The 27,026-nt window shown below is 35.1% G+C and overlaps 1 protein-coding gene across 2 annotated transcripts; it reads left to right on the top strand.

Moving 5' to 3' along the window:
* The first annotated feature begins 17,111 nt into the window (after positions 1-17,111).
* Positions 17,112-24,245, top strand: LOC140135955 (ras-related protein Rab-22A-like). 2 transcript variants are annotated; one of them, XM_072157652.1, is made up of 6 exons: positions 17,112-17,348; positions 19,445-19,521; positions 20,038-20,119; positions 20,805-20,876; positions 21,731-21,959; positions 22,905-24,245. In XM_072157652.1, exons 1-6 carry the CDS (start codon positions 17,274-17,276, stop codon positions 23,009-23,011), a joined length of 642 nt encoding a protein of 213 aa, XP_072013753.1. In that variant the 5' UTR covers positions 17,112-17,273; the 3' UTR covers positions 23,012-24,245. The 2 variants fall into 2 exon arrangements, with proteins under 2 accessions (XP_072013753.1, XP_072013754.1); XM_072157653.1 differs by having other exon boundaries at positions 17,113-17,348; positions 20,043-20,119.
* Positions 24,246-27,026: the final 2,781 nt, after the last annotated feature.

Here is a 27,026-nt window from a genome sequence, read left to right as displayed (position 1 = left end):
CACCTTATCGTAGTGGATACCGGCTGCGCCGGCATCCACTACTCAAAATATTGGACCTGCCTGTTGTCTATCACACGGTAGAGGATAGTCAAAATAAAACTTCCTAGCTTCAAACAATTTCGCTGATCTAAAAGAGAGCCAACCATAAAGTGTAAGCGTCAAAACGGTCTTATGTACTGACATTTTTAAAACTTAACATTTAAAACTTAACATTAAATGTATCAAATCGCGTGTGATTTGAAATTGAGTTTTGATAAGCCTTTAATCGCTGTCTAATTTAGTCTCACAAACACATTGGTAATGTAGGTTCATTAAACCCGGCAGAACTAGATTAGGTACAACGACCTTCAAATCCGCAGAAATGTAACACATCTTCAAGTCTTTAACGATTGTATACACGACAGAAAACTAGAAGCACACACTCATTCTAATGTAGACATGGTATACCCAATATTGTGGCCGCCAGCGCTCAAAATGGAGTGATCCCGACAATACCTTAAACCCCCTAGAAAGGCACTATTTCGAACAGTATATTTCATATTGGATTATTGACAAATGTAAACCAATTTCGACAACATAAATAACACCAAGTTGCGAAGGATTCTATTGATTTTACATAAGTTGGTGTGGAAGTAAATGCAATACGCTACGAGGCAAAACCTATATTATCATCTTCAGCTCACTGACTTGACGCTTACATTCTATGGTTGGCTCTCCTTTAGATCAGCGAAATTGTTTGGAGCTTAACACCCGTAAGTTCTTTAGTTTAAACAAACGTCTAGAGACGTACTTTTAACCATTCATTGCATTGTTTAACAATAGACGTGCCTTAACAATGTATTGCATTGTTTGAAGCAACCTAAAAATCGATTTTCATTATCTAGATCAATATGTTATTGAAAAATAACACCTTGATGTTTTGCAAAAGTTCATTCTACAAATCGTATACTGCAAACTTGTATAATAATTTATTGTTGTTAATGAGTTATGTACGTTTTACAAAAGTGTTGTTGTTTCAGCCCTCTTTATACAACGTAACTCAAGAACCGCAGCACCTATAAAAGTATATCTGTAATATTTTTAAAATTCTTCTACACACTCGCTATGAATTGAGCAATGGAGTTTGATAAGTGATAATTACATTTAAAAAAGTTTTCACACTTTGTGCTGACCAGACTTTAAAACATTTTCATGGGTCAGGTTCGACAAATAGGAACCCTAGAAAAACGTGGATGCTTGAAGGGAGAAGTATTCCACAAGTTAATGAAAAATGCGAATGGAAATTTGATTAATTATGGGTTCATTACTCCGAAAATCAAAATTGCAGATGAGAAACATGTAAGAATCACGTAATACCTGGTTGTGTTTGTGGAATACAGACAGGCTAGACGTGACAAGAATTTGATTTACATCTTTATTTCTGCTTTCAGAAATTCTAAACAAAACAAATTAAATGTGTGTATATTATGTATAGTCCATTAATAACCCAATTTCGCCCAAAATATAATATATGAACTTGTTTCACTCTCACGACGACTGGACTCATAATGCTCATTATACATGTTGTTTTCAAATAATGACATGCGCCAAATAGTCACCATCAATTGGCTCATATTGTTTGTTTGTAATGTATATTCGTCTAGACATCCAGCCGGCTTGAATTGTCTCTAATGTCTAAGCTTTAAACATCAATAACGTCTGATGACAAGAAATGGTTTTTATGTATCTGTCAAAAAAATTATTATGTTTCACAGTTGCCCTCTGGTTTTTCCTAATCCTTCCTTGTGTGGTTTCAGATGAAGAATGGGTATATGCCCGAAATGAAGCGAATGTATTGCTGACGGTATCTTGTTTCTTTTACCCCTAACACCAGTAAAAACCACAAAATACCACGATGAAAAATTCATAACATGCATGCATCCCAGGGTCTGCGATGACGCAATCACCCGAAGTGTGATATGCTCACGGAATTGCTGGCCGGGCAGCAATAACCCGAGCAGCTACCGGTCCGCGATCGTTCGCTTGGCATGCGAGGGGTCAAAGGTTCGAATCCAGGGGGTGCCAAGTCAAAATTCTTCTTCTTCTTGAAAAATTCGGATCTTCTCTGACTTCCGATACCAAAAAGCATGGGTCAGTGTTAGGGTTAATGTGTTGATGCAAATAAATGAGCAGTAAATAATATTATTTGAATGCAATTTGTAGCAAACAAATCTAACTAACAAAATGTATTTCCGTGAATTATATTGAGTTATAGATTACCAGGAAATCAATTATTTTATTTCATTCCATTTTATTGATTGTTGAAAAAGTATGTTAAAAGTAGGTACTTATTAGACATAAACGGTAATCACTTTTTTTGCTATTGCGTGGGCTTACTATAATACATTACGCTGAAACTGAATATTCATCAACATTGTTTCTAATGGATCCATTCAATTTAAGATTCAACTGCCATTTTTACTTTAAAAGGATATTGTTTATTTAGGTTTTGTGCATTTACTCTACAAATAAAGAACTTATTGTATTCAGTATTTCCTACCTAAAGGAAGGTAATCGTGTCATTCTCAATTTACATCAAGATTTGTATCGTTGATGCTTAACATGTTTATCTAAGAGAAACTATGTCGATTTATGTCGTGTCAATGTTGTTGTCATTGTGCATTTGCATGATGGGAAACAGAATGTTGTATTTCATAAGAAAGTGCACATTTAGTAACTGAAACTATATAAACTAGATAAAAATATAGATATTTGATTGCAACATTAGATGAGTATTGTTTAAAATATAACAAAAAAACATTTTAGAAGTGAAAACAGCGTGATTTATTAATTCTTGAACGGGTTACAAGGGTATTTGAATTGGCATGTTATGTATGAGGATATTCTATGCTTGGAATACAACTACGTTCACCCAGACGCATGTGTTATACACGTTATTTCCCGCTACATGGTCGCATTCTAGAATAGAATTCGCAATAGAATTCAGATTCGCAATACTGAATGTATACTATTAGGCCTAATATAATTATGCCCTGTCAAATGCCATTCAAGGAGTTATCAAAACCGTATGTTCGTAAATTTTAATTTTACCGCATTTCAAAAACACTAATATGCACATGCATATGAAGTTGTTCCGCCACTATGTATTTTACCAGTGAGTTAAATTGATCACTAAATACCTGTATGTAATCTGCACATCAAAAAAAAAGAGGCCCCTCATTGCGCCCTCTTTTCCCCCTATTTTTGAAAAGTTGATCAAATATATTTTGGTATGTAAAGAAACCTTGAGTCGTTAGCTTTAATAAACCAAAACAATTATACCAATCGGCTCACAACTTTTGAAGATATGTTCTTTTAAAGCAATGTGCCCGTTTTTCACCCCGTCCACGGAGGAGGTTGGGCTACTTCAAAGATTGAAAAGGAGTACACATACCATGCATGAATATCAAACATTGCTCAATGATAACTTTATAAAATAACTTTATTTATGGAATGGGCTTTACCGGTGGGTTTATGGGCAATTGATTTTGTTAATAGTGTCATTAATTTGTGGGTGAAATGGATGCCGAATGGGACTTCGTTTGCTTTCCTTGCAATTACTTAATTTTTCTTGGTTATTTATGCCTTTTTGTTTTATTATGTTTCGAACTTTCTTACTTTGTTGTTTCTTACTTCTTTTTTTTTACAACAGTCATTTCTCTTTTTAGGATAAAAGGTAGCCCTAAAAGGCTGTTTGGTTTGTATTTGGTTCTTCTGAAGTGAGTTTACTGTGCTGCTCTGCCCTCTACCTGGTTGCCTCCTACGGCGAATACAGGTTTCAGCCCTGGTCCTCATTGCATCAATTGCGTTGCGTACCATCCTTGTGCGCCGGATACTTGCGAATGCATTCAGTAATACGTTTGCGAAGATCTTAGATTTTGCCACAAAGGAAAAAAATCAAGTGGTGTGAGGTCTGGTGATCGTGCAGGCCACTCCATAGCATGAGCCATCTCAACCACTCTGTTTGCAATTCGTGGACAGAGTGAAAAACGAGTACTTTTATTTAAAAGAGCATATCTTCAAAAGTTGTGGGCCGATTGAAATAATTGTTGTGGTTTATTACAGCTAACGATTAAAGGTTCTTTCCATACCAAAATATATTTAATCAACTTTTCAGAAATAGGAGAAAAAGAGGGCGCAATGGGGTGCCTCTTTTTTGGGACAGCCTGTATGAACTGGTTTATTCTGGTTATTTCTTTTCCATTTGTTGCTTGAGTTTTTCACTGATAGGTTTAATATATAGCATTCGGTTACACATACAATTTGAAAATGTTCTGCATTATATTTGATAGATAAGTTATTATAAAAAAAATTCTTAGCCAAACTGAAGTGGTGTCTTTGAGGAATCCAATAATTCTCATGCGTTTGATTGCAATTATTATAGGGTTTATCGTTAAAAAATATAAAAGGAAAAAGCTTCTCCAAGGACCTAACAATCAGTTAACATTCGTACTTATTCCACGTGACGTTGTATAAAAATGCACTTATTGAGCACATCGCATTTCGCTAAATAAGTTTTGTTTTTCGTGGTATCACTAGAGAATACCGAGATATATCTTCCAGATTTTGCTACTCATTAGAAATACTATACTTGAGACGGTTAATGCAATCATGGTAACTCCTTCAACCCGTGTTCGTGGTATTCACGTTTTCTTAACGATCTCAACAACTTTCCTCCGATGTGGTTTGGGTTTTAAGATACTATTTATTAAGCCCTTAATACAATTGGCTCCCTCGCTGTGTGTAACTGCTACGTACCTACCTCAGTTTTAAGGTAACTTGATGATCTTAATGAAATAAATATATCTTCGTAAATGCGACTGTTTTGCATTTTTGTTATAAATTAGAATAATAATAATGTACTGCGGGGGGGGGGGAGGAGGAGGAGAAGGAGGAGACGGAAGGAAGAGGATAAGAAAGATGAAAAGAAATTGAAAAAGGAAGAAATTGATTAAGTCAATTATGATTTCAACATTAAATAAATATTGCTCAAAAGGCTTCACAGTTCGAAATCATGAAAGTAAGACATACATAATAGATGCACCATACTCGCGCAGCTTAATTAAATGCGCAATGGTGTTGAATGTAGAATAAATAAGAACATTCTGAGCCCAAACACTCATTTTATTAAAAATGGAGACAAATATTTTGAGAGGAAATATTAATATAAACAAGCTTTGTGGGAATGAAGACGCAGCCCATAACCACTATAAGTATTGTCATGTTCACATGAAAACTTTACACTCGACAATTGTTATCCTGTATTGAAGGAAAAGGCAGAAGGAACTTCGAAATTTTCGTCATAAGATATTATTTTACCTGCTGCTTGTTACAGGCTAACTTTTGTTGGAAGTGTTTCCTCCGCAAAGTTTCCCAAGTTACTTATGTCTTCATTTTCTGTCAAAAGACACCAACGATACCTTCCCATTTGTTATTGCTTTATAAAAGGACACAGTTTATCTCAAAGGAAACTATTTCCTCACTAACCATTACTCAGAGTTACATGGTTCTCTGAATTCACCTTACATAAACCTGAGTAGGCAGCCTGGGGCTGACATTTCTCACTAGTTTATGGCCCACATAGATAGTGAGTTTCTTTCTGGCGTGATGGTGAGCTCAAACTGAACTATGTTCCCCATATATTAGTTATTTAATTTTCCATTTGGTTTACGTTGATATTGTGACAGAAATAGTAGAAGTGCATTTTGCGTTTACGATTTATTGCAAATCTTGTTTGAGTTGATGTGACCGCCATTTTTCAGTGATATAACACAAGATTGCTGTTTGTCTTCATAAAAGTCATATTTGAAATATAAAGAAACTAGCGACTAGAAAATAATCCGTGTTTGTCATAGGGTGGTGTTTTCGTTGGCTTTTTTGGTTTTTATATTACTGTTTTCATGAGCACCTTCATGAACGCTATCTGAGATGGGCACGATTTGTGTTGGCTCATTCTTCTTATATAAAACTGAAAGGAATTTCAAATCTAGTTAATCAGTATGGTGGAAAGTATAGAGGAAATGTAAACACACGTTGCATTGTGTGACGTAATCGATACACCTGTTTACTTTTTAATTCAAAAAGTAAATAGTTTCTGGTATTCCGGTCGATACTTTCCCCCAAAGTGACAGTTTACAACGGCCCACATAACATGCTAAATTTATTTACCGTGTTCATTTATACATTCACAGCATGGCTCTATAAACACATAAACCTGCACATTGTAACTCTGTATTTACTAATGTACTGGTACAACAAACCCACCAGCAATGTAGTTTTTCCACTTCATGGAAAACCAGAGTTAAGGGGCATGTAAAATATAAAAATGTAACGGAAGATTTTTATAACGTCTCAAGTTTGAAGTATTTCTTGTGGAACCTCCATTGCCATGATACAATATCCAATAGGGCTTTATCCTATTGTCCTTTAAACTTATGGTCAAAATGTCTTGATATGCTTACCCATGTTCTAAACAAAACCACTAATTTGCTACTATTTTTCGCAATAAAATTTGAGTATTGGGTTTTTTTTCTGTTCACTGTTGTTTTTAAATATTCAATAATTTCATCTTTAAGCTTCGCGTATTCAATCCAATTCAAGGTTATTCACAAATTAATCTCATTTTTTTATTACACATATTACACATCCTCAACAATAGAAAACTAATATTGACATTAATAATAATAAATAATATATTTTTAGCAATAATGATAGTAATAATAACTCAATATTAATGTCAACAATGCCAGTAATAACAATGGTATTAACATATCATCAGAACTTCTCGTCCATTTATGTCCTTAGAATTTGCTTCAGGGACCTTATGTAATAAAATAATATGAAGACTTTTGATATACGTGCCTAACATATATTTTCAAGGACACTTACCATCCCGGTTTTGAAACACTTTGATATTGATAGATCAAATCTGCCCCCATTCCCCCGCCAATGTTGCAACTTGTTGCTTTGATTATGCCCCCTAGAGACTTCACACCAAAGAAAGAGAAATTTCAGAATTTCAAATATGACGGAAATACGGTTTAAAACGTTTACTATGCATCACATAACCTTCATGGCTCTCTCCCACACGGCCAACCCGACACAACGTACTTATCAAGTAAAGCGATATTCAATGCACATGTAATTTTGTTAGAACATGAAGAACAGAATGTACATTACACTGGATACTTAATTTGTAGCAGTCACTTTACATTCACTATTAGTTTGATTAGTCTGTTGCTCTTATGTGTGCGATTACCCTAATGGAATTAATTATCTCTATGTCAAGTGATATTACAAGTCAACCATAGAAAGTCAAAGTACTTCAGACACTAAGAGACCAAGTAAACAATGTCAAACTTGTATCTTTAGGTTTTCATTGTATTTGTTTGATTGAAAATGGTTCAGCTAGGAAACTGCTAGGGCTTAGGGTAAAAACAAATCACACATAAACATACACACACACAAAACACTATCACTACCATCAAGACCAAAACAAATATAATAACACAAAAAAAACAAAAGAAATCAAAATCAGAAAAACAAAATTATATTTTAAAAAGTCCAATAATGATATGTTTAATATTATGTGTCATACGTTGAAATCGTTCTATATTCAACATTGTTTTGATGTTTGCTTCTTTGTGGCAATGACTTCAGTCGAAGCCTGCTTTGTTGCAATAATTTACTAACATTATAATCGGGAAAAGTGATGACTGAATGATTATGACTGAATCTCTAAATTGTGGCTCTAATTAGACTCCCTGCTTGGAGTAAAATCAAGCCCAATGCAACTTTGTTGTGAAGAATGTCGCACTTTTTGCTTAGAAAGTTATGATAAATACAAGCGCTATCAAAATGATCGGTACACATTTGTATTGCACCCATCTGGGTTAATGTTGATTGAAAAGTTTGCCTCTACCGAATGCAACATTGGATCCAAGCAATTTCATATGGAGAATGATGTTTTAAAACACTTTCGATACAAATCAGTAACAAAGGTCCCCATGCATATAAACCTCTTCAAGTTTAAGGGCGTAAAACAGCACTTTAACGGAAAGGCTGTGTCTACTTAATGAGGCTGTTAGAAGCTGTCGAGCACTGAAACGATATCCAAGTCATTCACCAAGTGGCACTTTATGGCAGTAACCATTTATATGCCTTTTTTGCATATTCCAGACAGTTCAAGAGAATAATGCTTGATAAGAAACTGAAGGTATGCAAAATAATTTGGCTTCTCGCATATCATATACATACATAACATTGATGAATATTTATTTCTGTGTTGTTGTCAATTCCACAAAGCAGATAATTAAATACGGAAAAAACATATATACATTAAAATCACAAGTATCAATGACGGGAGAACATCCCAGTAGTGATTCAGAAAATTGGAATAGTACACAATTTCTCTGACTGTTTTATCGAACCTAGTTTAATGCTTAAAACTGCGAACTGTTATTATTTATTTCAGCTCTGAAGTTATATCTATTATTCTGGAACAAACATGCAAGTATTTTTTAATATACAGGTGCCCCGTTCCCTCATTGATAAAGCCAAGTCATCAGTCTATATTATAATGGTATTTAAAAATACATGTGGTGACCTCAATCACATGGGCCGAGTAAGAGTTGATGTGAAAAACAAATTTTTTGGCTGCTTCGACCAACAATTCTTAGTTAATCCTTAATGATATTTACTGTTGACACCAATCTCTTTTGTTCTTTAGGCATCGACCAACAATTCTTAGTTAACCCTTAATGATATTTACCGTTGACACCAATCTCTTTTGTTCTTTAAGCATCAAAATGGTATTTGCTTACATTTTTGAGCAATAACGTTTTATTTTAGCTAATACTTTAGATTCATGTTGTTAACAACTAAACAATGATTTTGAACAATATAGCTTAATAGAATCTCTATGTCAAGTGATATTACAAGTCAACCCTAGAAAGTCAAAGTACTCACAAAACAAAAACACGTCAAACTTTCTGTTCTTTCTAAATCATTAATGGTACACTTTAAATGTTGTTTACAATACCGAACTCTCATCAGAGCAGAAATAATCATTCATGATATCTTGTAAATTGATTCAATTTTACAGCGTCTAACTGTAATCAAATATGTAATACTGTATTTCCTTCGTAATGTCCAGCGTTAATAAATGTCACCAGACTATAAGCTATTCCATGCGAAAGGTGTATCCGACAGATTTTAATTTCTCACATTCATATGAAGTAGGAAAGATACCGTGATTTGTCAAAAAAGCCATGAAGAAATTATTCCAATGAGAAAAAGCAAGCAAAATGCATGGTTCCTGTCTTTGTACGAGAGTATAAAGGAATGAATTTTAGTATTGCAAGCGTAAAAATTAGACATTGCTCCAAAATTATGTAGAGTTGGCGTTTGCTTGTTTTTCCTGCCATAACTTGTTTTGTATACTTATGTTAGACGATAGCAGTATGGACAGGAAATGTCATATTTGTTATGGTTTAATTTGTGTTTAGTTTATACAAGCACAATGTAATTGGGTATCTTTGGAAAGTCACATCTCCTCAAACACCCACCCGCGTATGGATAAAGAAGTGTCCATGTTGACTTCTGATCTGGACCCTTTACACTTTTTGTTTTAAGCAATGATAAAAAATAGTGTTAAAATGGGCCACGAAAGGGCTTCAATTGAGCCTTTCTCTTGAATTATTCCAAATATTTAGATAGTCACATGTCCACTCATCAGATAGCCATTGCGTATACTGTAAAGAAGTGTACGTTTTGGTTTCTGTTTTGTACAACGTTGTGTAACAATGGTACATCATTGGGGCATATCCCCCTCAGACACCACAGAATTTATTCCACCTTTGCACCATATTTCATCAGTTTAGTTTCAGTATGGCAAACATTTTCTCGCGCTTCGCGCGCATTTCTACCATAAAATTATTCGGTCGCCAAAAGCTGCTGGATTCACTATACTTCAAGAAATTTTTCCAACCCCATCCCTCCCATGTCAAAAAGAAATCTGCGCCATTATACAGGGCTGCTTCGCTATCTTGGTATTTGGGTTTCCCTGCTTTAGAAAAATAACGACAAGCACAAGACGAACAAAGCTATTGATCTTAAGTATAATCTTTGCAGTGGACCCAACATGGGTCCAAAGGTAAATACACCTAACAAAATAACTTTTTGCCTAAGGAGCATTATACAGGACCCCATAACTATAAATGTAAAATACATTTACGAGTGTGCCTCCATTTCCCAATCAATTTCCTGCATCCGCCACTGGCATGTTGCATGAGAGGCCTTAAATAGCTGTTTGACCTTGACAAAGTCGGCTTTACATAGAGTCAGCTGTTTCATGAAAAAGATTTTCAATCAGTTCTAAAATATATTAAACAGTTGGTTATACAATGGTGTTATATTCAATTTGATATTCATGGTTAATTGAGAAGCAAGCAACATAAACAAAGCCTCAAAGATCATTGCTATTTCTTACAAATGTAATAAAGACTTCTTTTACATCGATCGATCATTCCATTTCACACATTCAATACATGGTGACACAATGACTGCGTAAACTCTTGGACAAATAACTGTGATCGTTAACTTTGTCTCAAACAACATCTGCCCTTATCGGTGTTAACGTATAGCTGTTATCTTGTGATACAAGATTTGGTCGCAAAATACTAAAGTACACATCAAACGATCATGTTTGTACTCATTGTAAGCATTTTTCATTATAGACTTTAAATATGGTTATAATTATACAATTAATATTTTAAACATTTCAAAGCACTCAAAACTTTTTCACTGTACTTTGTGTTCGAACGAAGAAGGTTAATGTCATAGACGCCTTAGAGAGAAGAACAGAGGCGCGTAAGTTGACGTTCTGACGGATAGGATGATCTGGAAGAGAAATTCTATATCAATATTATATATATTGTACATTGTGTATATAATTAATGTATTCATAAGCATAAGGGATTTGAGCGATGTATGAATTCTGAAAGGCATTAATTAGAGCAATTAATTTTGGATGCTGCAGCCCTCGGGGAAAGTTTGACGCACATTTGATTATTTATAATCTATTCACAATTGAGTTTGTTTACGACGTAATACTGTTTGCTTGCAGGTCTTTTTGACTCCAAATACATCAATGTGAAATAGTAATTATCAAGTGTTTTAGATGGGAGTAACACGCAACATTGGAATATTCAACGATGCCTTGAAACGGGACCTTTTACAGCTTTCGTCAAGTGTTCTACTTCCTCTTTTGACAGTTTCCTTTTTCGATTTGCCCCGTAAGATAATCTGTTAGTGTCACAAGATAATGGTTCCCCGGTATGCATTTCTCCCCCGACGGCATAAAATTGTCTCCAGTGAAGACAATAGTATACTCACGTGTTTGCACTTCTAGCTTGTCTTAACTGAAAGTCTTCCGCTTCTATCTATAAAACAACTAAAAATGTTCGCACCATAATTGTTAGAGTGTGACATGAATTTCTTTTTTTTATTTTAAAGAAACATAGATGTACAGATTTTACTTCGTTTTGTAGCAAGAAATGGATATTTAAAACACGTCGATTGCAGGGTGACTAGAATTTCAGGAACATTTCGATCTATAGAAAGCTTCAATTTGACAAATCATAGCTTATAGTAAACGATGTTTCCACCGCTCACAAGAATGTGTGTAGAATGTGTGTTATGTACTCTTGTCAATACGTACATGGAAAGGTGAACTACATATAAAGTTTTCTCTGTGTAGGATGTTATAAAGACTCTCATATCAACGCCAGGTTATTCCAAGTCTTACTGTCTGAGGAATCAGGTTGTTAATAGTCTACTGTAGTAGACCAGTTTAATTTATCATTCCCTAAATTAATCTCTCTGACCTGACCATGGAAAACTCATCATTCCTGTTCTGATTCAACAGCTCAGATTTTCGCTGGGCAGGGCAGTCACTGGAGATGTGATGTGTTTCGTCATAGATTTTAAATGGTTTCATGCATGGAAACGTATGAATTGTTTATCAAAAAAAAAAGGAATGCAGCGCAGTCTATGTTGTTAACGGGTTAAAGAATTGAACCTTTGCCCACGAAGGATTCCGCGGATAGAAAATGTAAATTACTGTTTTAGTGTACATTTGTTCCTTTGTTGTAATCGTATTACGCGGGCTTTGTATGTCAACTTTTTCCCATGATGTACTGCGTATTTTGGCCTCTCCACAGCAACCGCTGGAGGCGCACCGTATTCTGAATAACAATACTAATTACAGTTACATTTTTGACTTTTCAACTGTCGGAATTTCAGCGATGTATTACCAAAGCAATCGAATTACCTCCTCCCCTAACCACACACATTTCAGCAAAATCTTAACTATCTTTCGGTTAATGACATTTGTCTATCCTCCTATAAAGACATCCTAGTTTCTTTCGGGAGACCTCTAACTCGGATGGAATACAGAAGACTGAGGCATTTTGTTGACACTTCGTAATCAACGTAAAGGGACACAGTCCATCATTGGATATATTTATGGATAGAGACAAGCATCATTTGATGCATGTTTTTTGGATATGCGTAGAAATAAACCAACCCATTGCACAGTGTTACATCAACATCACTCAAATGGCTTAAAATACAAGGCATGAGGTTTAAGGCTGGCTCTGTCAATGTTTAGTTCACGGTATTTACTACATTGGATGGATATCACAAACTATTTTTAGAGTGTTACATCTTTTATATATTTGTTGGACTGACACTTAAATAGCTTTTCATGTTTATCTGTAAAACATTTTATGGATTTATTCATGATGGTCTCAAGCAAACTAATCATACTTAGAGCGAAGACCTGAACATGTAATGTCTTTTAAACAATGTTGTAATATTTCAACGGCAGTTATACGAGGGTTATATTAAAAATTAAATTCTGATGGTCAAAAATAACAATGAAAGGCATAACAGGATAACTTGCTTTGGGATCTTGTTTTTAATATGCTAATAAAAAAGAGCTAACAAAACATTTTAGCAAAAACAAGAGAATGTCTATATTTGTAGATATTATTCTTTCAATAAAAGTTGTATAAATGTCGCCGCCGGACAATATCACAACATTGTTTGTCGCTCAAATTCAAATTGGCAAATAATTGTATGACTTATTTTTAGCACCGCATTATGTTACGTTGTTTATATACAGACGAATACGATGCGGTGTTACTAGCTGGAACTTTAAAGAAAGCACCTTTTCGCCCGAGGTGCCATCAATAATGGACATTAATTAAATTAAAGATCCATCGGGACTATTGAAACAACCTTTAGAGCGATCGACCTTATGTAATTGTTGCTTGGTTAGACCTCTTGTTCATACAATTGAATTAAGTACCTTTGGAAGAATGAAACTTTATAGATGCATATTTCACGGTTGTCTTTCATGCAAAGTCCGTTATTTCTCGATAAAATCTCTTGAGATGTTGTCTTGGAGTAATGGGAACGGGCGAACAAATCAGTGTATCTATCATCGACTGCAAACAATACATGGGGTATCTGTATATAACATCGCATATGGAATAGCCACAATCCCGGACATAAATAGTTCGAACACTTGTGTCAAAGTAGGACTGTTTGAAACCGTATTTCTGTTATACTTGACATATAAAAATTTATCTTTCTTTGGTGTGAAGTCTGAACCATTTCCTACTAAGCTCTACTACTACAACCCTCCCCCTGCCCCACCAATCAATGTTGGATGTTTCTAGGGGTGAATGACCAAATAATAAACAAATAACAACATTGATCAGGGGGAATGGGGGCATATTTGAAGTACCCATGTACCACAGTACAATAGTTATTATCAAAAAGGTAATTTTCAAAAACAAATGCCAATAGGAATTACATTCCAGTAATTACAGTAAATGTTCACTTGGTGAGGATTTTAGACTGCACTCAACCACATGGGTTTTTCTGTTAGTAACAAGCCATGAATCATCTTTTATGACAAGCATGGGCCTACTTTGTGACATTTGAAAAGGGCTGATTTTCACACAACACTTATAAACAGTCATATAATTATTTCAAAGTTAGTTTTATTCGTACAAAGCGAAACCTTACAATGCTATGACGAAATGTTGAGAGGGAGACTTATTTCTTGTGCTGTGTTTAATATGGCAAAAAGTAAAACTAGTAAAAAACTGTCGCATTTAAACATACGTTCGGCGACCTTTCGGGTATTATCCTTCAGTTAGTTACAGGCATTTATTTGGATTTAAAAGAAAAAGAAAGAAAATCACAATTTTTAATACAAATAAATTCAAATAGCACTTGCATTTTAATTAATGTATAAATAAAGTCGTATGTACTTTTTTGGTAATTTTACAGGAGCAGCTTTTTGTTTAACACAGGCTTTGATGGCCAGATAATAACCAAAACTGTAAGGTGCAAAGGAGAGATGTTTTATTTTACTTACAAAAAGTAAATTTCCATAAAATTAATTTTGAAGACTTTTAAACAAGGTCATATCTTAAAATCCTGTGCATCAAAATGAACCATGAGTAGAGTATTGGAGTAATCATGTTTGTAATTTTGATTATAAGTATCTTTTTGGCTTAGTATTGTAATTGGTAGGAATACTAGCATTGTTCATCTAGCGTACTCTTTTCAACGATATAACTGGTTTGAATTATTACTCTTTAATTCATAATTTACCCTTTGTTTACATGAAGTCCTAGTGAATACAACATTTATTGATTCTACTCCAGCTATAGGCGACATCGATATTGTGAGCTGTATTTTGATAAAAATATTTATATTAAGGATGTTGTACTGATGTGGGTCACCACTGATTAAATTATGTCATGTTCATGCGGAAGCTATAGTAGTACTTTATATTAATGGCTAAACTAATAAGATTTTATGTCCAGTCACATGACGGTACGTAGTTGCACATACTTAGAATAACAGGCACATAAATACATGGGATATAACACATAAATAACGGCATCATAACTACCACCTATTGCAACTTCCCATTTGACACCTGGATGGGATCAGCGACATAAAAATGCTGCGTCTTGTCTAATAAAGAACACAATATTTGTTCCGATACCTATACATGCGTCATATCCTTTACTGTGGGAGATGAATTTCTGGTTGGTTTAATTTCACATAGATATACGGTCTAAATCCAAGAGCAGATCCAAAATGCGCATACATAATGTTATATAACTTCCCATTATAACTACTACAATGCTGTTGTGAAACCAAGGTCAAAGGTGTTACTTACTGATAGTGATGGGTAACTTTAATAGTTTTGTATTGCATAACATTACTTTCTGTTTCCTAATATAAGTAACTTCTATTAAATGTGTAATGGGAATAGACAAATATTGCACAATCCCTAACTTGCAGAAGAAATTAGCGCGAAAATACATATTAAATAACTTTTAAAAGGCAAGAAATGGAGGGTTAATAAAGCCTCCATTTTGTGCTGGTCTCAGAGACCAAGACATTCCATCCACCGAGTCGTCAGACAAGTCGCTCTTCAGACCATTAGTGCCAATCCAGCCTGAAATGTATTGGGGTGTGGGGTGTGGGGTGGGGGGGGGGGAGGACAATCGGTCTGAATTGCCAAAAAGTGGCTGAAAAGTACAAAGAATGTGTCATTTTGCCGAAAGTTAAGGCACGTCCCCCTGACCCCCGGGATTGACGCCCATGCTTCGGACCCATGATGTTGAATTTACTACCAAAAAGAAGTACACTGATATGCACTTTATTTCATGTTTTCAATCAATGCAGGTTGTTACCAGTGATAGAGAGCGATGGGGGATATTTTTGGTACATGCATTTCGTCTCAGCACAGACTGTGGACTCAGTTGTTTGGGGTGGAAAATATAGGTCGGCTTTGGAGCAAAGCTTAGCTCGTAACATAACGTAAGTACAAATTAAGGTATCTATATATTGCACATGTTTTTAATTGTCAATTATGTATGTTTTCATTTGCCAACGAGAAGAAAATTGTTAATCAAACCATGTAAAAATGTGTTGCCTGAGTAAAGAATAGAAATCGATATCATCAATGGTAAACTTGGGTGAACCATGACTATAAACCGTTGTATTGCTCAATACTCTCTACATGTCCATACATTTCAGCAAGTTCTACATATTAATAATGTAAATATTCATCATTGTTTCTACGTATAACCTTTTCATCACTCACTCTGAATTTGAATTAAATTAAATGTACTTTTAACACCAAGAGTGTATTATGTCTCAGGACCTGGACTGACGATACTTATCACAGATTTTGTTTTCAAATATCGACATCATCTCAAATAGTCACCCTAAATTGGCCCATATTGTTCGTCTAGACATCCAGCTGGTCTGAATTGTCGATACTGTCTAAACTTAAGCATCACTAACGTCTGATGACAGGGAATGGTTTTATGTATCTATCGCAAAATGATTATATTTCGCAGGTGCCCTTTCGGGCCATTTTTATGATAGACACAAAACTGTGTACATATGGGAAGAATAATATTAAGATTACACATTATTTATATTCTGCTTAAGAGTGAAAATTAAATATCAACTTAAAATAGCATTTGTCATTATTTTTACGTTTTCATTTTAAATGTAGGGTTTATGCTAAGATCAAGACTTAAACAATAAGGATAATTCATGTAGTTTATCAGATAACCTCATGCTTAAATTTTGATCGCAAGTGACCAAATGTTTATTAAATATCTTCCATGTGCCTACAAAGCATGCTGGGAAATATAATGACCTATGTCAATTCGGGTCATACATACGATATACCACTTGTGTGAACCGTGACCTCTTTCAGTCCCATTTCCCGAATATAATTTAGTGTCTCTGCTGTACAATGTAAACTATTAACCAGGCGGTGTCGGTGTGCAATGGCCCATTTTTTCTGGTGAACATGATGAAATTAGTGCATTTCCATATATTAAACCCATTCAAAATCACTGAACTCTGATTCTATGAAATATATTTTACCCTCAGAGAATTGTGTTTGTTCACGATCGCGTGACGTACGTGTGTGTGAAACAATTCTTTTAGGTATATGTCATATTCTATTACTGGATGGTGTTGATAGTTAGGCTACCATTTCTGTATGCTGCAAGTTATATAATAATATGTAGAAATTATACCGCGTACTAGAGGCACCGAATTTATGCGAGATTACTTCTTTTATATATTCATTAATTGGTTTCACCACTACGTGAAGGATGTGTGAATATGACGGTTTCGTTTTCCTACACAGCGAGGATATGATCCCCGAATGGAAACTATGTATAGTAGGAGTAAGTACTGTATGATATTGTTATGTTCTATCCAGTTTTGATTTTTTTTTATTAAATTAAAAAAGATGCAATAATAACTTATTGAGAAATCTATATTTACAAGCAGTAGGCTACGATGAAATAAAATATTCAAATTTATCATATTAAAAAAAGACACCTTTTTAATTCAGCAGGAAAGTTCTTTACATAAATTGATGGTTTCAACGTTCTCTATGCTGACTGCCCAGCAGCGATTCCCAGCAAAAGTCACCCCGACTATGGGCCAAAATTGTGTAGGATACAAAATTTTAACGCTCTAAGAGAGAACATTATCCCAATAAAGCCTTTCTTTGGAAGCTAGAAGACTTTACACGAACAGTCTCTCTTTAAACAAAAAACCGGTATACGTACATGTATGTATAAATCCCCCCTGGATAAATACCGGGTCAAAGTAATGCAACAGGGATATTTTTGTCTTTTCCCTTAAAATCTTTATCCCCTCCGACCAAGAAAGCTGGCTACCCCCCTGCGAATACCTAATGATATAGTAGATTGCTCTTTATCCACAAAAGAGATCAGCGGCTCTGAAAAGAGCCGCTGTATTCACTGCAAAGAGACTTTTTCAATGGATTGTCAAGAATTAGCCACTTTATTTACATTTCTTTCTTTATTTAAATCCTCCGGGCACGTGCCGTTACCATTGATAACTACACTGTACACAACTATGCGGCGCTTTGTGTACTAGGAGCATGAGCGCGTCTTCTATGAGCGTGTCTATGATTGACAGTGTGTGTTAGGGACGAAGTCCCCGGTCAAAGTCCTGTTAAAAATGCAATGTTCATAGTCGATTTTTAACTCGGGCTTTCGCGATTATTAGACTGACAGATTCTAAAATTAGAACTGTTCAGTATTGACGTGCCATTATAATATGCAGCATTCAATAAGCCTACGTATAATTTACTGTTACTGTCACTAATATAAAAAAAATTCATAACCATTTACTAGTATTTTGATGTAATAAAATAATATCAGTATAATATCGAGTTCAACTGAATGCGTTCATAATGATTAAATAACATATTTGTATTTATCGAAAATCGACTATGGCATAGTCTACCCTCTTTACCACCCAAACAGCCTGAGCCATTTCATGGTTATTCACCTGACCATAAATATTAGCCACAGAGGGAAATACCTGTACAAGTTCTTGGCTTCTTGTTTATGGGATATTCCCTGAGGAAAGAAAAAATTTACAAAGAGTCAAGAAATGCTTCATTGATATCTGGTGTATGGGATATTGAGTATCTCATATAACAGAAGTCAAGAAATGGCACAGGTGGAAATTATAAAATATGAGAAGTTTACTCAGCAACTGTATATCCTTGTAAATCATTTATACTCAAGAAATTGTGCAGATATCATGACCTTAATATTCCCAGTACAGTATTTTTGAAAGTGAAGGTTTTGGCCATTTCTTTACTATAGCTACTCCTAGTAATTTTGTACCCCCTTTTCTACTGAAGATTCAGTGACTCCGAAAAGAGCCATTCAAGCGTACTGCGTCTTGTCCACTCATAAGTTAGTGGTTCTGCATAGAGTCATTTATAAGTTGGTGTCCCTTTCCTACTGAAGATTTGGTGGCTCTGAAAAGAGATATTCAAGTAGACTACCCCTCGATCACTCATAGGTTGGTAGCTCTGTAAAGAGTCATTTATAGTAGGTGTCCCTTTCTTACTGAATATTCAATGCTCAGAAAAGAGTCTTTCAAGCGGACTGCCCTTATCCACTCTGGAAAGAGTCATTTATAGTAGGGGTTCCTTTTTACTGAAGATTCAATGTCCCTGAAAAGAGCAGTTCCAGCGGACTGCACGCCGCCTTTCCACTAAAGGGTTAATTTGGTAACAATATCTTGCAAAGGTATCTTAAGTAATCAAGTAAATTAAGTGCAAAATGAGAATCTAATTCCATATGCAGTACCTTGAATGTCCTCACTTTTATTTTGATTTGAGCAAATATCTTTGATTTGAGAGACAAGAATTTGCCTTAATTTGTCAGCCACACATACCCGTACAACATACTAAAGATATTGCTCTCGTTTTGTCTCTCCTTCCATCCAGGAAACGGGTGTCGGTAAGTCCAGCATTCTTAGGAGATATAAAGACGATGCATTTATTAACGGATCAACAACAATTGGGTAAGCAGTTAATCAGCATCATTGTGTTTTCTTAATCTTGAGTTTAGGTTCAGGAGCCAGTATGCTCCCCCACACTTACACACACCCACACACCACGTATTTGCCGATAAACGTGACGTACTTAAACGCGTACGTGTTTTTTCTGACTTTCTGCAACTAACCGGGGACGTTGACCAAATTATACGCAATTTGTTTTGGAATTTAACCTATCAACCGGGGACTGATTTTTATATCGACAATAGAGAGCACACTCTCAAATGCATTATTAGGCTGTTTGCAGTCAATTGCACATTTCAGCTACACGGGGACGGTCCCCACTTGAAACTTCAGCCTTCTCTTCCCTTGGAACGTCCGAAACTCTATCCTGGCCTGCCAAGGTCAAATTAATGGATAACATTGGCCAAGCATAAGACTCTGCGCGGCCTCGAGCTAGCAGCGAACGGCTTGTTGTAACCACAAAAGTGCCTTAGAGAAATGCAATATAACTTCGTATTGTTTTTTCTTTGTATGTTGTAGCGCAGCATATAGCAAAGTGAAGTTGGTTGTAGACGGTATCACACACAGAGTGAATGTTTGGGATACAGCCGGTCAAGAAAGGGTACACAGTTATTTATTTCATATTATTATATGAATTTATGAAACTACATTCCTTGACAAATATTTTGCACGCTTGCTCAAATATAATTGGCATAATTGGCAAAGCAAACATTTTCCTGACATTTATACAGGATTTTTGGCATCAATCTGTTGTACACTGATAATAGATTATTTTAAACAATGCAATTAATACCAACAATATCAAAACGGAACAAATATTTAAAAGCATAAAAGTATTCAGGAAGTCACTTCGTGACAGGTATTCTTCAATTTGAACATGTTGAAGGGAGAGCTCGATACATATTTTGACGTAACATGCATAAATGTAATTACTTACTCTATAGTTTCGTTTCCTTGAATTGAAGACCTGAGCGCAAGAAGACCGTAAGTCTACTTGGCCCCTCAGCATGTATACACTAAAGTTACGTATAGTTTCTTAGGGTTTTATAATGTTTAATACATGTTCCAGGGTGAAAACATCGTGAAAGGTTGTAAAACATTACGAAACTATACGCAACTTGAGTGTATACATGTTGAGGGGCCAAGTGGACTTACGGTCTTCTTGCGCTCAGATCTTCAATTACACCTCCAATTTTTGAAGGTAGAGCTGGTAAATAGGTTTATTAAAGAAAGAACTCAATACATTTGACGTAACATGCACCCTTGTGATCTTATTCACTATACAGTTTCGTTCCCTTGTACCAATATATTACCGAAGATGCAGTGCAGCAATATTAGTATTCAGTGTTGACCGTATGGTTCGTATGTCTTTTCATTGTTATGAACTACAAATGTCTAAGTCCAGAATTCACCTTAACCATGTTAACCCGAGCTCAAGCAACGGCATTCCACAAACAACACACTGTATTATAATTTGAACACAGTTGTTTTAATCGCACAATATAATTGGACAATGCTAAATAAAAAATCACACTGATTTACGAACTATTACAAATACTACTATAGTTATTTATTCTAAATGTCCTTATCAAAGTCCTGATCTTGATCCTTGCAGGTTGCTGACCCACTGTCTCAGTCTTCCCGTGTATAGACATACCTCAGAGTCCCAACAAGTCTATTGAATGCTCAGTTGTAATTATCGCAGAGTACGCTGAAGACTTGAAAGTCATTGCAGCAATGCTGGAACATACTCTAGTTGGCGTCACATGACGATACACTCCTTATTATGCTTATTTCTCATGTTTATGTAGCAATACGAGCAATGTTCCGCTCCTCTTGACACAAAGTTGACAGACAGAGTTCTTATGTTGACTCCAACATTAAACTCCAATTAGCTTGTTGTTGGTAATCGCTTCTTTGAGTCGACACTAACTGACGCAGTCGTTGCTTGCAGTTTTCTCCAACTTCCAATTTTTATACCACTCAGTTGCTGCTTATAATTCTTCACTATGACTGAAAACATAATTGAACGCCTGACATAATAATTACTCTGTAATAATTGTTGGTCAGCTGATAACTCCTGACATCACTGATATTGCTTTCAAGTGGCTATACATGGACTAGATTAACAACAACAACACACTTTTATTTAATATGGTTTGTATTTATTTAATGTGCGATTTATCGGGTCCTCTGATTTATTATTCCACAGGAAAGTTTCAGAAAAGTTGTTGATTATTGGATGCCGGCCATAAAAAATCAGGAGAAAAATGAAAGACGAAATATCATCACTTGTATAGTTGGTAACAAGGCAGATTTAAAACAACACAGACAAATTAGCACAGAGGAAGCTGAGACATTCGCAATAAGGACGGACTCAATTTATTTTGAGACAAGCGCCAAAACCGGAGACAACGTGGATGAGTTGTTTTTAACAATAGGTAAAACGAATGAAATGATGTTCTTGCTGTGGCTTACAAATACACTTACGCCAATGCAAAGTTTTAGGGGCCTGAGCTTTCGATCCTAACAGGATCGTCATCAAAGACAGAGACGCTCTGCCTTTGATATGGATTCTGCTAGGATCGAAAATTCAGGCCCCTAAAACTTCGAAACATCATTATTAAGTACAATTCAAACGTAATGGTAGTAAAGAATCTAATAAAATTAATTTATATACACAATAATGAGGTATCAGCACTTACTTTTGTTCTTAAAATATGACTTGCTTGCTTGATGGATGGGTAGATTGGGTGCTTGCTTGCTTTGATTTGACCTGATTTGATTTGGTTTGATTTGAGTTGAGTTGAATTTAACTTAAGGCGGTACAACTTTGTGCCTATTTTTGTATTTTTTTTTCAAAAATTATAGCGCATTGGTGACAAGTAAGATATGTATATTATAGGGGCAATAACTACAACTACTGCACTGAAAATTTTATTTCAGCACAGACAACAGCTGTGGAGTTACGGTCAAAATGAGGGAAACCCAATATTTGATCAATAAATCAATAACTACTTGTCTTGACTCACTGAAATTCCAGTGTAGTAACTGGATTCCTTGCCCCTATAATATACATTTAAACTTTTATTACCAGTGTGTTATTAGTTTTTGAGAAAACTGCAAAAATAGTCACAAATTTATCAAGGGGTGTAGTACCACCTTAACTGAATTGAATTGAATTGAATTGAATTGAATTGAATTGAATTGAATTGAATTGAATTGAATTGAATTGAATTGAATTGGATCTGATCTAATCTTATTTGATTTGATTGATTGATTGATTGATTGTTGATTGATTGATTGATTGATTGATTGATTGATTGATTGATTTATTGATTAATTGATTGATTGATTGATTGATTTTTATTTGTTAACATCAACAGCTCGACGAGTAACATTAGAAATGACAGAAGAACAGACAAAACTTTCCTCATTGGTCCATTTAACGAATCAAGAATCTGAAGAAGTGGAACAAAGGAGCTGTTGCTAAGGGCCATACTGACGCCGAATATTCGAAGTAGAATATTCGTTCAACAAGTATTCGTTATTAATCCATTTTTATCCATTTTTATCTTCTAACGAATGTGTAATTAATTATATGTTATGTCGAATACCTGGTGGAAATATATTATCGATTTTACGTCTTCAAACTTTTGTTAGAAGTTAATATTATTGGAAATAGAATGGGAATAGATTATATAATGAAGACATCGAACTTTCTATGTCCACTAAAAGTCTGTAGCGGCCCTTTCGTCTGGCCTGACACTAATAAAATCTACCCAGAACAGAATCAGAACAATAAATGTCCTGCGGATTTCAGTGATAATGGGCTATTCCAGAAAATAAACGCACACCCCCTAGAGGAGTTCGAATTTATAGACTTTTTTACAGTCATCATGGTTGGAAGTCCATACTTTAAAGTGTCCAAATTCGAGAACAATCAGCAGAAAAATCGGAAACCTTCGATTTGAGAGGCTTGTTTTTACAATTCATACATTTAAGTGAATTCCAAGCTTTCTCCAATAACATCAGCAACTGGAATTCCAGTCGTTTTCAGAAAGCAAATTTGGAAATGAATCCAGACATTTCTTGTATATATTGTAAATTTACTTTTTATAGGGGTGTGAAACATACCAAAATCCTAATCTTTTAGTTAGTTTTCACTCCAAATAAAAGTCAAATTTTATTATTTTTGCAATTTGAGAGGAAATGGGCAATTTTGCATGTTTTCTTACAATTGTATTCTTACAATTGTAGTCACAAAATTCTAAGACTTGGCACAATTCGAAGCATTTAAAATGTGCTTAAAAATCTTAATATTTTATGGGTTTTTTGATTAATGGTTATGAAAAAGATTAGAAAATATGTTTTCGAACAATTAGAATGCATAACTTGAAATGAGACTTTATACAAGTCTTTGGGCGCCCAAAAATGCATGTTTTGGCCCTTCTTTCCCAAAATTAACTAAACTTAAAGTTTTCACTTTCATTGCTAGTTAGAACTAACTAAAGGATTAGGATTTGTATGTTGTTTTTGATATTGGTTATGAAAAAAATTAGAAAATGTGTTTTCGAAAAATTATAATGCATTGAAATTTGTCTTTGTACGTACAAGTCTTTGGGCGCCCTAAAATAAAACATTAAATTTAAGACACTATTAAAGACGGGTTTGGATTAAATGATAGCATTTTAGTCAATGTTTGACGTTACGGAATTCAATACGATCACATCACAGTGTGCGTTTGATTGTATTTCCTTTAAGTGTTAGTGAAAAAAAGTATAAAATACAAAAAAACTGCTCCAAGGAAACCATTATCATTCATCCTTATATCACGTGATATTGTATAAGTATGCACTTACTGAGCTCATTGTTATTCACTCAATAAATTTATCACTGGAGAATACTGAGATGTTTTCTTATATATTTTGCTCGTCACTAGAGATACTACTTGAGACGGTTGATGCAAGCATGGCAACTCTTGAACGTGGTATTTACGTTTCCGTAATGATCTCAATAACTTTCCTCCGACGCGGTTTGGTTTTTTGTGATAGAAATATTCCTATAAAAGTCTAACCTATTAATAACAGAATAAATATAAGCAGGCGGTCAAGGAATCGAAGTATATTAGATTCATATTATTATGACTATTTAATTTTTTTTTAAACAATTGTACACAAAAAAATGACTTACTATATATTCTTAAACAGTTGTAATTTTTCCTCTCATTTCATTAGTTCAGGAATGCGCGTAGTGATCTGTCGTGTCGGGGCGGTGCGATATTTTGCGTCCATGTGTGAAGGACTAAAGACACAGCTAGACCCACACACCCATCATACCCAGCACATACGCCACACAACCCCCAAACCCCACACAACATCACCCCATCCACTTTTTCTATTGGTTAGGTTTGGGTTAATATATTAGGTAAGAATTACCGTTGCCAAATGCGTTCGAATAATTCAACACCTTGTAATGGAATTACACACATTTCACGGCTCAACTGAGCTTAGGTAATAAAATGTAGCTAATACTAAAGGAAAAGCAAGTAATCTAATTTGATAAATGTACATCAGTATAAAGACGTTTCCTCATTTATTTCAGCAAGTAGAATTTAATCAAGTATTTAATTATGCAAACCAGGTCGCGCTGCCAAACCGTGTTTAGTTTAATTTAATTATTCAACACAATTCGCATAGTGTAAGTAAAAAGCCCACATTTCCAGACGTTGGGAAAGATCATGGGGAAATACACTTGTCTACCTCAAACATTAAAAATGAAGACAGATACAGTAAGCCAAAAAATTAAGGTACCAGTTATGTTCACCTCCTGTATATCCTAAACAAAGATAGATATGTCATAATTGGAAATGGCTGATCTTTTAGCTCGAATTTAAGACCTCATTCGTTGAAATTGTTCAAGAAATAAAGACACGGCGATCCCAAACCCAAGGAAGATACAAATTTAAAAGTTGCAGTTTGCTGCATTAAATACCTTATTGATTTGTACACAAAACGTTCGTGAACAAGAGAACTACATTGATTAGCACGTTAAAACTAGTGTCGTGCTTTCATTGATTAGAACACAAAAGTGCAACTTTTGATTTCGTTTCTTCATTAGATTTTAGATCACCGTTTCTTTAATTCTCAACCAATTTCAACAAATAAGGTCTTAAATCAGAGCTAAAGAGTCCAGGTATTGGCTGCTTGTTTTAATTTTGACATATTTGTCTTTATTTAGGATATACAGGGGTGAACATAACTGGTACCTTAATTCTTTGGCTTACTGTAGTTTAAAAGAAAATATTGATATTAACGCGCTCTGCTCATAGAATACAAATGTACATGTTGCTTGTTACAGTTTTAGAACAATTCTTTGATGTTTATGGTCCACATAAATAAGATAAAGAACGATCCTCCGTGATTTACTTTCTTAGCATGATATGAGGATGGTGAGCTTAAGGTGAAAAATTTTCCTTCACACATATCCGCTGAGTGCACCAAATCCGCGTAACTTACTAGTTTAGTAGCTTACTTCTTTAGTAACTACTCTGCAACTGCCGCGTATCTTACTAAACTAGTATTTTTGGGACTTGCGCTGAAGCGTATCTGGCGAGTAACTACTTCTTTAGTATCTTCATTAATGGAGCAGTAAATCACAATCAGCACCTTTAATATCACGTTTTTAACCACGCGGTCAATTGTTATTTAATTTCAACAATAGGCAGTGTTATGTCACTAAATGCCCCGGTACAAACAAAATACCATATCAGTGTATTTAGCGTGCTTTGTAGTAGTAGGCCTATAGGTTTATGATTATGATATCTATTTTGTCACACCATGGTATAATACCTACCATGGTCACTCCATGACAGAAGGGGTAACACGCCGGGGTTGGGGGACTCAGCAGTGTAGTTTGTGTACAAATCCTTTCGGGGTCAAAGTAGTTTACGTGTTCAGTCGCGTATCAGGGTCAGTTGTAGGAGGGGGATAGAAAAAAAAAAATTGGTGGGTATGTGTTATTGGGATAATTGCTCATTTCAATTGTAAGCCTATAGGCCTACCATTTTAGCCCAAAATTAAGGTGATATTTTTTGTTTTCTATGCCAAAATTCATTTATTTCGCCCAAGGGTAAAATTGTGTGTTGACAGGGCCATTTTCAATTTTACACTGGGGGTAAGGGGGTGAAATTTTCAGGGGGTTGGTTTTAGGGTGTTAACATTTTCTTTGTGAGGTTGGTTTTAGGGGTTGGAATTTTCTTTTGGGGGGGGGTAGCAAACCAACCCCCCGCAAAGACCACCTTGGTGCTCAGTTCAAATGATCGTATGTCATAGATAATTAGCCGCAAAATATGGGTCTCATTTTGGGGCTTCTTGTATAATAATGGCTCCCCAATTTTAGTATGAAGGTTTATATTTTTCTAAAACATCACAAAAAGTTTTTTAAAAATGATATTTGGTAACAATGTCGCAAAATTGTTTTCAATTTGGGCAAAATATCTGACAATC

The sequence above is a fragment of the Amphiura filiformis genome, chromosome 16 (genome assembly GCF_039555335.1).
Source record: "Amphiura filiformis chromosome 16, Afil_fr2py, whole genome shotgun sequence".
Lineage (NCBI taxonomy): Eukaryota > Metazoa > Echinodermata > Ophiuroidea > Amphilepidida > Amphiuridae > Amphiura > Amphiura filiformis.
The sequence above is the reverse complement of the archived record's forward strand: the minus strand, read 5'-3'. Positions and strand labels throughout refer to the sequence as shown.